The following is a 14,962-nucleotide window of genomic DNA, read 5'->3' as shown; positions in this document are numbered from 1 at the left end:
GAATGCTCTCCGATCACAGCCCAGATGACTCCAAACCACAGCTCCTTGCTCACCCAAAGGTCCAAGGCCCCCACCAACACATAAACCTCACATGGAGTGGCTCTCTCAGGCCCAGCCATCCCCTACTTCTTTATAAATGCCCTCCTTTATCTACTTATTCAACCAATATTCCAGAGCATTCCTATGTGCACAAGACCAAGTACCTTGAAGAATGCAAATCCTCCTAAGGCGACCTCCCTGCCCTCGATGAGCTACCAGCCTAGACTGGGAGGGAGACCCCCCACAGAAAGGGACCACTGTTGCTTCTAAGCAATGACGTATCCAAGTAGGCGGGCAGAGAGGGAGAGCAGTCGGAGGAGACTTCCTGGAGGAGGTGACACCAAGCTGAAGGCAGACAGCGCGGGGAAAGAGGGAGGGAGGCTATAGGTACAGAGGCAAGATGGGTCTGCTGGGTGAGGAGGCCCCGTCTGGAGGAGAAGGCTTTGTGTCAGACACTGGCAGGGCAAACCTGATCCTGATGCCAGGACGCTGACATGCACTGAGAGGGTGCACAGAGGCAGACGCGGGAGGACCAGTCTGCTCCTAGAGCACCTGCACCTGGCACCTGCAGGCTGCCACAACCTAAGAACAAATTCAGAGGAGTTCAAAGAGCCTGTCCGAACAATTAGCCAATCTGAAATATTTTGCCACAAGCGGAAATATGTGTTAGTTGAGCAAACAACTCAGGGTTCGAAGCAGCCAGGATCCTGGGTGGTGTCCCCACAAATGATGCTGCTGCTGCTGCTGGTGATGATGAAAGCAAACCAAAGACATACCTAGTTGTGCTTTGCAACTCTCTATCGTCTTGTCAAGATTGAGCTGGAACCTGCTGCGGATCTGCCGCTTGGGAGAGATGAGAGGCACGGGGGCAGCCTGCTGCTGGACGGACTCGCTCAGCTCCTTCAAGTCCATCTCGGCCTTGCTTCGATCTGGAAGATACCGTCCCGCCCTCGTCAGACCAGGCATTACAGGGCAAACAAACAACTCGCAAACAACACGTTTTAGAACATGGAAGGGAAAGACCTAAAACATTTTTGTCATTTGTCCCAGCAATACCCCCGGCTCGATGACACGGGCTCACTTGGGAGACAGCAGCCCAAGAAAACACTTGGCAGGTTTACTCAGTATTTAAGACGCGCCGTCCCAGCCAGATGGTTGTCTGTGGAGCTCCGCATCGTCAGGGAATCTCGAACGCCAAAGGTTAGCGTCCTGAGCTCAATCTCAGTATTAGCAGAGCAAGTGGCACCCGTCTGGCCAGACTGCGCTTTCACCCCAAGGCCACATCAGAGAGGCTTGTACCCGAGAGACGCCGAGCCCCTCTGAGAACACGCTGATAACGGGGAGCCCGGGCTCCTCACTGATCACAGAAGCGTCACTCTTCACTCTTCCTCAACCTAGTCTGGAGCGTAAATTGGAAAGGCAGAGAAAACTAGAAAAAGAGGCAGACCTTCCAGCCAGCCAGCCTGCTGTAGCTCTCTTTGGGAAGGGAAACAGATTAGCCCTGGATATTACATCTGTGTCCTCTCACTCAGGTAAGAGGAGTCCGAGCTCCTCACCACAGTCCCAGGCAAAGGCCTCCGACTGCTGATGACTCACTCGGCTGAGGTCCTGCCCCCACCCCCCTCGGCCATGGGCTCTTTATAAGAGCAACTGGACCAGATTCCATGCGTTTGCATTTCTTTTTCTTTTCCTTCTTTAAATGCAAATGATTTTGCCTTTAGTATTCTTTGATAAGTCTTTTAAAAAACAAAAGATTTTTTTATTGATTTTGAGAGAGAGGAAGGCAGAGGGAGAAACATCGATGTGAGAGGTGAAACATCAATCAGCTGCTTCCTGCATACCCCCTAACCGGTATCAAGCCACAACCTGGGCATGTGCCCTGACCAGGAATCGAACCCACAACCTTTCAGTGCTCAGGATGATGCACAATTAACTGAGCCACACAGGCCAAGGCAAGTTTGCATTTCTGGAATTCCTTCCCTTCCTCCTCTAGTGTCCTGGAAACAGAAGGGGACAGATGAAGGTGGCTGCAAAGGTCCAGATGCATGGGAGATTCGCAGGCAGGAGCAGCACCGCCCATCCTGCCTGCCAACCTCTGACCAACCCCCAGCTGAGAATGTGGGCATATGCCCCACCCAGACTGATCCCAAAAAAAGCAGTCAGAAAGCATGTGGCATCGAGTCAAGGACACAGAGAAGCTACCACGGAGCCTGAGTGCACCAGCTCAGAGCTCACTCCCCCACTTCCCTTCATCTCCCTGCTATACCCACCCAAAGGCCGCCTCCGTCGCCCAGGCTGTTAGAGGCTCAGGATACAGAGTGAGAGCTGGACCACAAGGGCTGTTCAAAGCCTTCACTCTCTCCCTTCGATTTTGTTTTGTTTTCCGATTTGACTCACAAACCTTCTCCTTCGCTCAGGAACAGGCCACTTCCCCACATGCACGCTCAGACTCCTTCCTTTAAAGTGACCGCAGGTGGCCTCCCAAATGCCCCACCCAACACAGGTGACCAGAGCAACAAATTGCTCAGAGTTGATTTTATCACCACAACGAGGCCTCCTCTAGGATGAGGAAGGCCCTTTGCCCAAAAACACTCGGAGCGGGCTGCCAGGGAGATTCCAAGAGTGACAGCATCCTGAGAAACAGCCGTGTGTGTGTGTGTGTGTGTGTGTGTGTGTGTACACATGCGTGTGTGTGTGTGCGCACGTGCTGACCAGGGCCTCTTCAGAGAGCCGGCAGCACCGGGACTGGAGACGCTCACAGGTGTGAGTGCACGGCCACTTTGGAGGGAAAGAATTTACTGCAGAAGCACCTTACAAAGCTAGGACAGAGGGAAACAGTGATCAAACAGCAAGAAGGAGAAGGCGGCGGCGGAGGACCAGGGAAACAAGAAAAACAGACACAAATAAAGACAGTACAAACAGGACGTAAGGACTTAACACTGAAGCTCCAAATGTGACAGCAAAAGGGAGACTATGAGGTCTGCCTGGTCATTTCTGTTCTCAGAGAGGAGGACGCATACTGGATTCCAGAGGGAAAAGGCAGCTCTTTCCAGCCTAAGCTAGAAAAGAAGCATCTCACAGAAATACTGTGAGGTGGGGTGGGAGGAGGGTTGCTACCCAAGTGATAGGCTCATCAATGTCCTCAATAACATTCTCGTACAGTTCATCGGTTCCATGTAGCAGTGACAGAAAAACACGCTTACTAGACCCAGGGGTCAGCAAACTTTTTCTGTAAAGGGCCAGAGAGGAAGAAACTGTATGGACCATACAATGCAGGATTTAGTGCAAAAGCGAAAAGAAACAATATGTAAACAAATGGGTATGACTGCGTTCCAATAAAACTTTATTCAAAAAGCAGGTGGAGGGGGCCAGATTTGATCTGCAGGCTACAAAATGTGCCAAAACCGGTATGAGTCCCAGTGACTGCTAACCGGGCTACACATAGATATTACCTGTAGAGCTTCAAAAAAAAAATCCTAATGCCTTGGCCACCCCACCACCACCCCCGAGACTGGCCTGGGGTACAGCCTGGGCATTGATATTTTAAAAGTTCCCTGGGCGATGCTGACGGCAGCTAAGGTTGAGAGCCCTGTGTCAGGCCAATGTGAGTGAAGAAAACTCCTCATGATCTGCCTGAACCCTGGCGTATCTGTGTTGACACACAAAACCACACTTCTAAACGTTAGGGTTCATAGAAAGAGACCTACACCTCATAATAGAGAGGAAGGAAAAGGCAAAGAAAGGGCCACATTTTACAAAATAAGGCTGCTCGCGTCCATATGCTGCTATAATGTTTATTCTGACAAGAAACGACCACAAGCCGGGGGCTGGGGTCAGGTCCCTGGGAGCGGAACTTCAGTTTGGCCACATGTGATCATCTTTCTGAAACTTTCAGCTGCTCTTGACTCTCCCCCGCAGAGAGCGGAGAAGGGCTGCTCTCTCCTTCGGCTCCCAGGCGACTCTTTCCACCCCTGCCCTTCTATATCGGGCGTATCTTCCGAATCCACCCTTGCTGCCAGCATTTTGAACTTTTCAGCTGATATGAAGGCAGCTCAGGCTACAAATGGAAACAGTGATTTTTTAAAAACCCACGCTAGAGAAAGAGGCACGATACTACATTTCTGGAGAGAGCACAGATGGGAAGAGCCCCTTTAGAGGGCAATTTGGCTGTTTGGACAGCCAGACGTCAGCTGCACGTGGCCTCTGACCCGGGTTCCACTTCTGGGAACTCATACTGTGGATACACACTCCCATGTGGGCAAAGGGTCTTTATCGCAGCTGTTAACAACAGGAAAAAAAAAAATGGGGGGGGGGGGGAGGGGCAGGGGAAACAACCTGGAGTCCATAACTAAGTGCCTGGATAAATAAGGTGCAGTTCACCTTGAATGCACTAAAATGCAGCTGCTGAAACGTAGCAGATCTCCGCGCACTGCTCGGACAGCCAGCCGCTTACTGAGAAGGGCACAATCGGTAGCGCAGTCTACCACTGGTGTGGGGGAGAAAGAAGGAAACGGAGGATAGATATGAATACACCTGTGTTCTTGGGGCTTCTCGATGCTGGCACTTAAGACATTTGGGGCCGGACAGGTCTTTGTTGGGGGCAGTGGCAGTGGGAGGGCGAGCTGCCCTGCACATTGTAGGATGTTTAGCAGCAACCCTGACCTCCACCCCTAGGTGCCAATAGCACCCACATCCCAGTTGTGGCAATAAAAATGGCTCCAGACATTGCACCATGCCCGAGGGACAAAAATCACCCAGTTTGAGAACCACTGGGATGTACCTAGGCGAGCTCTCACAGCGACTAAAACACAGCGGGCACCTGTGAGGAGCGGGTACAGAGGCAGGTGATCAGAGGGTTGCAGCCAGGATGGCTTTTCATTCCACATCGTTCTGTCCTGTGAACTTTCTCTCACCGTGTGCATTCACTGGTCATAAAACCACGGGAGCCCTGGCTAGAGTGGCGGCCTGAGCACTGAAGGATCCCGGGTCCAATTCCCGATCAAGAGCACGTACCTGGGTTGCGGGTTTGCTCCTGCCAAGTCGTGCAGGAGGCAACAAATCGATGTCTCTCTCACATCCATGTTCCTCCCTCCCTCCCTTCCACTCTTTCTGAAAAGCAATGGAAAAAATGTCCTCATGTGAGGATTAACCAAAACAAAACCAATAAAGCTTTTTAAAAGAGAATATAACCACTTCTTTTCTCAGTTAAAACAAAAAAAGGGGGGGGGAACAAAACAAAACTCCTTTGTTCCAAAGCTGCCGGAGACTCTACCGGATGGACTTCCAGGAGCCACAGAATGGCAGGTCCTTCGGGGAACAACATTCAGACAGGAGACCCCAGCAGACGGTCTCCTGGCCGGGAAAGCCAGGCAGAGACCCTCCTCACTGCACTCACTGCAAAAACCAAAACCAAGACCACCTCTGGGAGACCCAGGCCCTGCTCTGCATCCGGCTCTCGGATGCCTGGCTGCCAAGGCCCTGCTTTGTGTGAGAAAGGAAGGACGCCTCCCGGCAGCCACCGGGAGGAACAGACAAGCAGACACGCTCCATTGCTTGGGCGGCACCGGCGCCCACCGTGGGGAGAGCAGCAAAGCACATTTTGTCACAAGCAGGCCCCGGAACTGCTGGGTGTGCCCAGCCACAAGCAGACACCCTCTGTGAGATAAGAGGTGAGGATTCGCAGGCCAGGGGAACCGGAATGCAGACAAGAATGAGGGCCTCCTCTTTCTCCTGGTCTCACCAGCACGTCCTCACTACGATGAGGGTGAAGCCACAGGAGGGGTCATGACAATCCTCCAGGGTTTGTTTGGCTCCTTGTTTGGAGCTGAGAGGAGAGGCTGTGTGCCAGCAGCAGGCTGAGGGCGGTCTGCGTAAACCTTCCCCTCGCTCATGCACAGTAGCTGTGAGAGTAATTAAGCAACCACGGATGACCCATGGGCTGGTTTTCCGTATTTTCAGTCGTATTTATTTGGCCCGAGTCGAGTTCTTTTTATTTTTGATGAAATCGACAACGTCACATTTTTAAATCTAGGAGAATTCACACAAAAATCAGGATTTCTGTTTTTCTGAGAACTCAGAATCTGACAACACAGGTTCACGTGGTAGGAGCTGCTTCCTTTAAAAAGGCACCTCGTCCTCTGTGTGATCCCCCATTCCGAATCGTCACTCTACCCCCAACCCCTTTCAAGGGCACATGAAAGTCAAAACAGGGCCGCATCTTGAAGCATTTCAGTTCCCGTAGCCCAGTGAAGAGCTCCAGCTACACAGCAAAACAGGCCTGAGTCTGAAAGGCCCAACTTCACCTTGACCATGTGTGACCCTGGGTAGGCAACTTCCCTTCTCTGGGCCTTCTGTGAAATGGGGCTAGTTCCTACCTTTGAGTCGTTTTCATCTGCAGAGAGTAAAATTCACGTTTTGGGGGATACAGCTCTGAGTTCTAACACTGGCAGAGATTTGTGGGACCCCCACCACAAACAGAATGCAGGACAATTCCATCTGCCCCTGACCCCCTGAGATCGCAGTCAAACCGTCCCCAACCCCCCCACACCCGACAATCGCTGATCTGTTTGCCATCCCTGTAAGCTTGCCTTTCTCGGTGTAATTTTTTCAATTAAATATTTTGTTAGATGTAATAATGTCATCATTATCCCCGGCACTTCTGTCTGCTCCAAGTAGTCACACAGATGACAGACATAATGAAACACCATAAGCATTGGTCCCCTCCCTGGGATCCTGGAAAAATACTTCGCATCCCCTTCCACTTTCCCATTTCTCAACCCACCCGTGGCGCTTCTCACAGATCCCTCTCTGATCCCCTTTCCAGTAGGTGATTGGAACCCCAGCCCTAAAACGCCCACATCCCAAGGCTTCCGCTCCTGCTGACATAATGAGGCCCGCGTCCCCCCCAATGGGAAGGAGAGGCCTGGCCCCGCTGTGCCCGCCCACCCAAACGCAGGGTAGGAAGCAGCGCGCACTCCCACGGTGGGTCAGGCCAAACAGGAAGTCCCCGTGTCACGAGGATGCCCACGGTCCGCCTGGGCTAAGGAAGGAGCTATTCTTGCCATGCATGGCTGGCAAAGAGGAAATGCGACCGTGAGAACACCTCCACACGGCAGTTCTTTTTGGGGTGTGGAGGTGGGAGGAAGGCATGAGAAAGCAAACCACACTGCTGAGGAGGTGACTATTCCCCAAGGCGGCAAATGGGTCGCCTTTTTGTTCAAGTGAGCGATTCCCACCAGTGTATCCGAGCTGGAGCCCCTACATCCCCGACTGGTCAGTCACATCTGCGTGGCCCCGACGGTGACGGGGTGCACAGGGCACTGGCCTCCATGGAGCACAGGCTTGAACCCTGTGCCCTGCCGCCACCTTCGGGCTCTGCCATCCCGGCACCAGAAGCCACCTCTCCAGACCCGTTTCTCCATCCGAAAGGGCACTGCAGGAAAAGGTGAACCCGGAAGGCACCGACCGCCACAGGCTCTAGTCACGCTGGAGCACCTCCGAAAGCCCTGTTCCAGAGGCCTCCGGGACCACACACACACACAGGGTGGCTTGCCCCTGTCCACTGCTCCTGTCCCCCTCCTGCTGACCTGTCTCCATGGTCGTGTCCCAGGGCCCCCGCCCGCCCTTTACGCCCTAGGCCAGGGTCTTCATCTCAGCACTACCGCCACTGGGATGAGATAATTCCCTGCTGGGGGGTTGGGGGGTGGAGGCAGGCTTCCTGGGCAGCGTAGGCTGTGTAACAGCGTCCCTGATCTGCAATCACTAAATCGCTCAATGCCAGTAGCAGGCACCCCCTGCCCAGCTCTGTGAGAACCACTGCTCTAGCCCACCCCACGTATAGTCAAGATTCTCCGAATGACACCTCGTGCCTCGACCTGGCCTCAGGGCACCAAACATACAAACCTAAAACTGAACCCTTGGCTCCTATTTCTCCTGCCACATCCAATTTGTCAACAGTTACTGGCACAGCCCAGTAATTCCTGGCTGTGGCGGCCTACTATCCACTGTAGGGTGGTCAACAGCATCCTGGCTTCTACCCACCAGAGGCCAGCAGCACCCCCCACCCCCAGTGGTGACAACCAGAAATGTCTCCAGACCCTGCAAGTACCCCTTAGGGGAGGGAGGAACTTCCAGGTTTGCGAACAGCAGAATGGGCTGGTCTACGTAGCAACCAAGAGTCCTTCTGAACTTCTCAGTCAGTTCACATCCTGCACGCTCAATCCAGGGTCCTCAGGCCCCGTGCTCTCCAACCTCACCTCCTAACCTCCCCGTCAGCCACTGGGACACCACCTGGGCCTCCTTGCCCCTCCTCTCACACACGAAGTTCATCCTTACCCTTGGGCCTGTAATGTTCTTGTTCCTTCTGGAATGTTCTTCCTCCTGGTCCTGGCACAACTGGTTTTTCCTGTCATGCAACTCTCCCCTTCAAATAGGCCTTCCCTAACCCTTCCACCCCCCCAACCACTGCCTCTTCTCCCCACCTCCACCCCGCCCATCTCTCTCCTTATCATATCAACACATTTTACCTTCCGGAATGAACTGTCCTGTTTACCCACCTTGATGATTCTCTGTCCCGTTCTAGAACCCAAGAGCCACAGGAGCAGGGCCCTTCCTCCCCACACTCTGCCCCATGCCAACGCCATACACAGCACATGACAGACGCTCAATAAAAACTAAGAAACGGTGGAATGAATCAGGAAAATAGTAACTTCGTAGAGTTAGGTAATTAACATTTCCAATGCCAATTTCTGCTAAAGACTTTGACCTAAGAATATACTGCACATAGAAAAGGTAAATACTGATTCATAATACTCAATGTATGTGCGCACACACACACATATAACTTCAAGTATATATATTTACATGTAAGAACTGGGTTACCATGGTCAAGGGCAAGTACGGTTGTAAACACTGACCTAAGATACTTCAACAGCCCCCAGGAAACCCCTCACTTGTCCCTTTTTATTGACCAATCTTCATGTTCCTCTACTTTTTTTACACGGTTTACTCAGAGAGTTCAGAGTTCAAGAACCACACAAGAGGGCATCACAACCAGCAAAAATATGCAGGTGCCCCAGCAAGAGACTCCAAAAATCCCCACTGACCCAGGTTAAGGTTCAGGATGCTTCCGGTGGTGGCCGTCTTGTCTGCTTTCGTCATGATTGGCGTGGACGCTTGAGGAGAGAAAGGTTTCGGGCTGCCAGATAAACTCCCCGCTTGGCCCATCTTCATGGAGGCCGGCGACGCTGAAAAGATAAGGCACTTGTTAAAGGACAGAGTTACGAAACAAATCAGACTTGCAGGTAAGTGTGGGGAGGGCAAGAGCAGAGAAACTGTATGTGATTCCAGCAGGGGACCAGAGAAGGGGGCAGCGGGCAGGGCCGGCCATTGGTTTCAAAGCAAAGGACGTCCTCCCCATGTTAAACCATTTCGGCCACACAGAAAGGAGGCCTCCCAGTTATTCTATTAGACACAAAGCTCTAAGACAAATCGGCTAAGCTGCCACTGAAATTGGTTTGGCACATTCATGGGTGTGAAAAATCTCAAAATAAATAGCAATTTAAAGCAGAGACCCCAGCACGGGCCAGGCGCAGAGACCAGAGCCAGGCTTGCAGATGGCATGTCACCTGTTTGTGGGAGACGCAGGGGTGGGCCTCACAGCTACTGCATCTGCCAAAGGCCAACTGGACCCCTCAGGAGAGCTCGGGACTCCCACGTCACAGGGGCAATGCTGACGGGAGCTAAATGCAGCCCCGATGGAGTGATGAGATACTGGTCAACTACCCCCCCTTTACGTGGGTGCCTGCCTCCACTTCCTCACCTGCCAAATGGGCACGCTCAGACTGAGCATCAGTAATGGATACACCAATACACCGGAGGTCACCTCATCTCCAGCGCCAGGACCTGCCAACGCTGCACTGAACGTAAGACAGTGGGAGAGGCTCTAGATGCAGAGAGAAATGGACTCAGGCATGGACTGGAAGCCAGACTGAGTGCAAGTCCCAGCTCTGCGCTGACTTGCTGTGTGACTTTGGGTACGTTACCCTGTCTCTGAATCTCCTTTCCTGGCAGCAACCAAGAGGAATACTAACAACACCCTACCAAGGGAGGGTGCAAGTCCCTACACTCATCAAGTTGTAAGGACCAAGTCAGTCAGTCATCTGGACAGCTGCCTGGCATCTGTTAAGTACTACCCTGTGCATCGCCTGCTCTTAGTGCAGTAGAAGTTTCTATTTCCCATTCAGCTCTGGGGCTTCGGTTTCAATCATTCAAACCAGCAGCTCTCCTCCAGGGCACACAGGGCAGTGTCTGCGGGTGTTTTTAGTTGTCAGACCAGGAGACAAGGTGCTCCAGGCACCTGAGGAGGTAGAGACCAGGGATACGGCTAACATCCTACAGGACACAGGACAGCATCCCTGAAGAAGAACTATCTTGGCCCCAAATGCCAACGAGTGCTGAACTGATCGCCCACACGGGGACCGCAGCTGTGTCTCTGGGAATCCTTCGCCTCCCCCGGAAATGAGGAGCAGAGGTGGGGAGCAGGTCACCTGGGCTGAGCGAGTGCTCAAGAAACATTCGAAACCATTGTGAGGACTCAGGTCTTTCGAATACTGAATTCAATCAGTTTTACTATAGGAATGAACCAATACCTGGCCCAGCATTCCGCATTCTGAGGGCTGTTGTTATTACTGGTACTAACCCTGCTCCTCTCACCACTGCTAGGATAACAAGCAGAAATAAAGTGCTTGTTACCTAAACCAACAGGAATAAATGAAGTTAAAGACGTTTTAAAAGATTTCAATATTTCCAATAAAACCTTTAGTGTTGGGATGTTTCTTTGGTTTTGTTTTTAAGCAACCCACTCACTTATGCGCTCCCCCCCCACCCCCCCACCCCCCCCACCCCCCCCCCGCTTCCAAGAGATTTCCGGTGGCTGAAAGGATCGGTTGAATGCCCTCCCCACGAGGGCTGCAGATCAGGCTTTTCGAGTTGTGCTCTCTGACACAGCCGTCGCCACCTTTCGGACCTCGCGGACCCCACAGACCACCGGTTGGCGACTGACCGCTGCTCTAAAATGAACGAACAAGCCGGCCTAGCAGAGAGGGGCTCGCTTAGCACGCCGCCAAAGCGCTCCCAAGGACTGTGGGGAACTCTGCCAAGAAGCCTAACCCTAAAGAGAACGGGAACAAAATCCCACACAAAGGTACAGTCACAAGAGACCGCCCCCACGGGAATCCACGGTTCCCTGCCTAACAGGTCGAGTTAACAAAGTAAGGAGAGGCCGGGTGGCAGCCTAACGGAGCCCTGACCCACTTGTGATCATGCAGAGGATTTCAGCAACCTACAGGTCCCTGAAAGCTGGCCCTGAAAAAGCCAGGGCCGACGTCCACCCCTGAGTGCCACCTGCCCGATTTGTGACAGACCTTGTACCTGCCCCAACCCCTTTCAGTTAATGCCACACACACTCACCAGGCTGCCCAAGGCCGTTCCAATTCCTCCTGCCTCAACTTAGCCAACTTTTCAGCCAGGCCTCTGCACGCCACTTCCAAACTACACCGCCAACCCCGCCACTGACCGCCATCTCCACTGCTATCAGCCCCAGTCCGTGCATTCCCAACAGGGGCAAAATGGCCCACAAGGGGCAAAGAGTAGTTCTTAGAAGATGAAAAAAACCTTGCACTTTATGTATAAAGCAGAGAAATTCATGCAGCAAACAGACAGACAATTCCTGTACATTTCATGAAGGTCCACTCCCAGGTATGCACCCAAACAGGAACACAAACAGACCCTTGTACACAAATGTTCAGAGCAACATAGTTCGCAGGAGCCCAAAGGTGGCAACAACCCCAACGTCCATCAACACACTGTGGTACAGCCACGGTGGGGTGTTCCTGGGCCACAACAAGGAATGCCATGCTGATGCATGCTGCAACGGGAAGGACCTTCAACATCTTTGAACATACACGCTAACACAGAAAAACGTAAATAAAGAAAAAGTACTGCAATCGTATGACGCCAGTGAAGACGAACAGATATGCTCTTGAAAGTTATTCTGGTTTTGTATGAGGCCATCTAGAGTAACATGTTAAATACTAGGCTGGCCAAAATGCCTACAGCATTGGACATCAGAAAGTTAGCAAAAATTTAGATATATAAAAGTTAAATTACGTGAAGAAAACAAATCGGTGTATCCATTTAAAACATCTGCATTCACATGACTTCATAAAACCAGGTTTCTTCCCCAAGGAGTATCTCCCAAAATTCAGCTCTGACCCCCAACACTTGTCACATTCACGAACAATCTATATACTACTGACAATTAGAACTATATACACTAACATAGAAAGAAGCCAAAGAAATATCGCGAAGTTGAAAGAAGCAAAAAGCTTAGCATGATCCCATTCTACCACAAAATAATTATCATCCTCCATGTGATGATATACATTAAACATATCTGAAGGAACAGCCCCTTCCTAATAGTTGCCATCTCTTAGGGTACAATGATGTGCTATTAATTATATAATATTATGTTCAAGAAAAAAGTGAGACAAAATTAAATGTAAATATTGAAGAGTTTCAAAGATTAATGTGAAGCCATCAGAATTTTGTCAGAGCTAAAATTCAGAAGTGTGGTACATTAGATCAGTAGTTCTCAATGGGGAGTGGAGGGGTGACTGTGCCCCCAGGGGACACGTGGCAATGTCTGGAGGCATTTTGGGGGGTTCTAACTGTGGACAAGGTGTGCTGCTGGCATCTCATGGGTAGGAACCAGGGATGCTGCTAAGCAACCTACAGTGCGCAGGACAGTCCCACAACACAGTGTCATCCGGCCCAAACCGTCAACAGTGCCAAGGCTGAGAAGCCCTGTTTGGAATCACTCTAGGCATTTTCAAAAGCAGAAAGACATTGGGAAATGCTCATTCCAAGTATGCTTTGGAACAGATGCCAATCCTTTTATAAAGCCATAAATACTGCCCAAAGGAAAAACTATTAGCCTTTGAAGTCACCAATAACTTAATAAGATTTTACACTTTGATGTGCAATTTACGAGTGTGGGCTCAAGCATACCATCTATTATCTGCATTGACAAAATCCTAGCCTGTGCGAAGTGCTGTTCTGACTACACGAAACAGGAGTCTTAGAATTAAGTTAGAAAAAAAAGGCCCTTCCCTCCCGCGCACCCCAGCCCTCCAGGTGGGGTGGGGGCGAAGGAGGGGTGGATTCAGGCTAAATTTCCTCTGCTTATAAAACCTCGGCAACAACCGATGTGTTCACAAGTCCTGGCGGTGTGCACGGATGAGCCACACGGCAGAACATCACGGGCCGGTCCCACGACAGGACAGAAATGCTGTGTGGAAGCGTCATTTACTAGCATGAAAAAGCATTCAGAACACAGGTTAAGTTACAAAAACACTCCAACAGTCTGCACCAGACATTGCAAACAGGTGACACATGCATCGAGTAGTGCACGGATGTGTGTGACCTAGCATGTGGCTGTTGTTTTTAAATGAGCCAATATATAAAAGCCTGAGTAGTTTGCATTTAAAAAAATATTTGAAACTTCTCTTGAACAACCAGAAACCTGGCAACACTCAGCCCCCACCCCCACGTGGCTCTAACCAGGAGGAGGAAAAGGCCCCAATGCCCTTTAGAAAAAAGGGAGGGCTCAGAATATCACTATCGGGCTGTAGACGCTGCACTGCTTCGGGGAGAGCTGCACACACAAGCACACGTGTGTACGTGTAATGCGTCATGATAAGGTGTATTTCTGCTTTAGTTCACCCCAGTCCCTACCACTTCCCAGCCTCTCATTTCCATGCCAGCCTGACCTCTGGACGTATCTGAGTTTCCAAAGTAATAATAGCATGGCGTGAACCAACATGGAGAGAGTCCTGGAAACTAGCTAAGGGCTGACTGTGGTAGGTGGTATCGTCTGTGACTTCCGTCTTCGTAAATAACAATTGTTTTATAAAAATATATTGATTTCACAATATAAAGGAGTTTATGAACATGTTTTTCCTTCTCCCTAAGCAGTAACCCATATAGAGCTGTAAGACCAAAGGACCTTTAGCTCACAGGCCCCAGGAATATCATCCTAAAACATATTAACGACTTAAATTGGGATCCCACAAGCAAATATTGACAAAGGCATCAATTCTGGCCATGAGGTCTAAATAAAGGGGGAAGCAAAATAAATAAATAAAATAAATCACTGAGAACATAAACCACTTTGACCATTAAGACAATGGGATTCCAGTAGAAGGCTTTTGGCCACACAAAGCGCTTCTCAAAAATCCAGTTCTAAGGTCACAGACACATGATTCTGAGCTCAATCCACACACCCTCTCCCCTTGCAAAAAAGAAGGGTTTCTAAATTCTCATACAAGTTTTATTTAACAATTTATTTCAATTTTATGTTGCTGCTTAAAATGTTTTCATTGCTGTAACTATATGGTTTTTCTGTTCCTATGGTACTTTTTTTTTTTTTTTTTTTTCACAATTTTGGATAAATCAGTCTTGTCTGACTATGGGAACATTCCAGTAACGAGTCCACTTCTTCCAATAAATGCTCTTATCACTGCAAACAGCAGAGGGCAGTAGAGTGCAATGAAAAGAAAAACCAGACTAGCCATTTCTAGAGTCAGGATGGGGCGCCGGGAACCTCAGCACCTCCCCCGCACTCTCCTAGGGACCTCAACTTGCCTTCTGTAAAATGGGGAGGCTGAATCAGCTTCTCTTAATCTATACAACAGAGGTTGGCAAACCAAGCTATGGGCCAGATCCAGCATACCACCTGTTCTTGTATGGGCTGCAAGCTAAGAAGGATTTTACCATTTTTATATGGTTGGGGCAGTGGGGTGGAAGGGAAATCAAGAGGATTAATAGTTCACTAAACATACAAATTATATGAAATTCACACTTT

At 50.5% G+C, this 14,962-nt stretch overlaps 1 protein-coding gene across 3 annotated transcripts in view; it reads right to left on the bottom strand.

The window, feature by feature from the left end:
- The window catches only part of ZMYND8 (zinc finger MYND-type containing 8), a 108,976-nt gene that overhangs the window by 27,105 nt on the left and 66,909 nt on the right, over positions 1-14,962 (bottom strand). For all 3 annotated transcript variants that reach the window (XM_081096941.1, XM_081096939.1, XM_081096940.1), the window contains 2 exons: positions 9,144-9,284; positions 816-968 (listed from right to left, as the gene is read on the bottom strand). In XM_081096941.1, the coding sequence (XP_080953067.1) occupies positions 816-968; positions 9,144-9,284 (294 nt within the window). The remainder of the gene's footprint in view (positions 1-815; positions 969-9,143; positions 9,285-14,962) is intronic.

This window comes from Myotis nattereri (genome assembly GCF_964212035.1).
Source record: "Myotis nattereri genome assembly, chromosome: 8".
Classification (NCBI taxonomy): Eukaryota; Metazoa; Chordata; class Mammalia; order Chiroptera; family Vespertilionidae; genus Myotis; species Myotis nattereri.
Note: the sequence above shows the minus strand (reverse complement) of the source record. Positions and strands in the feature narration are given on the sequence as shown.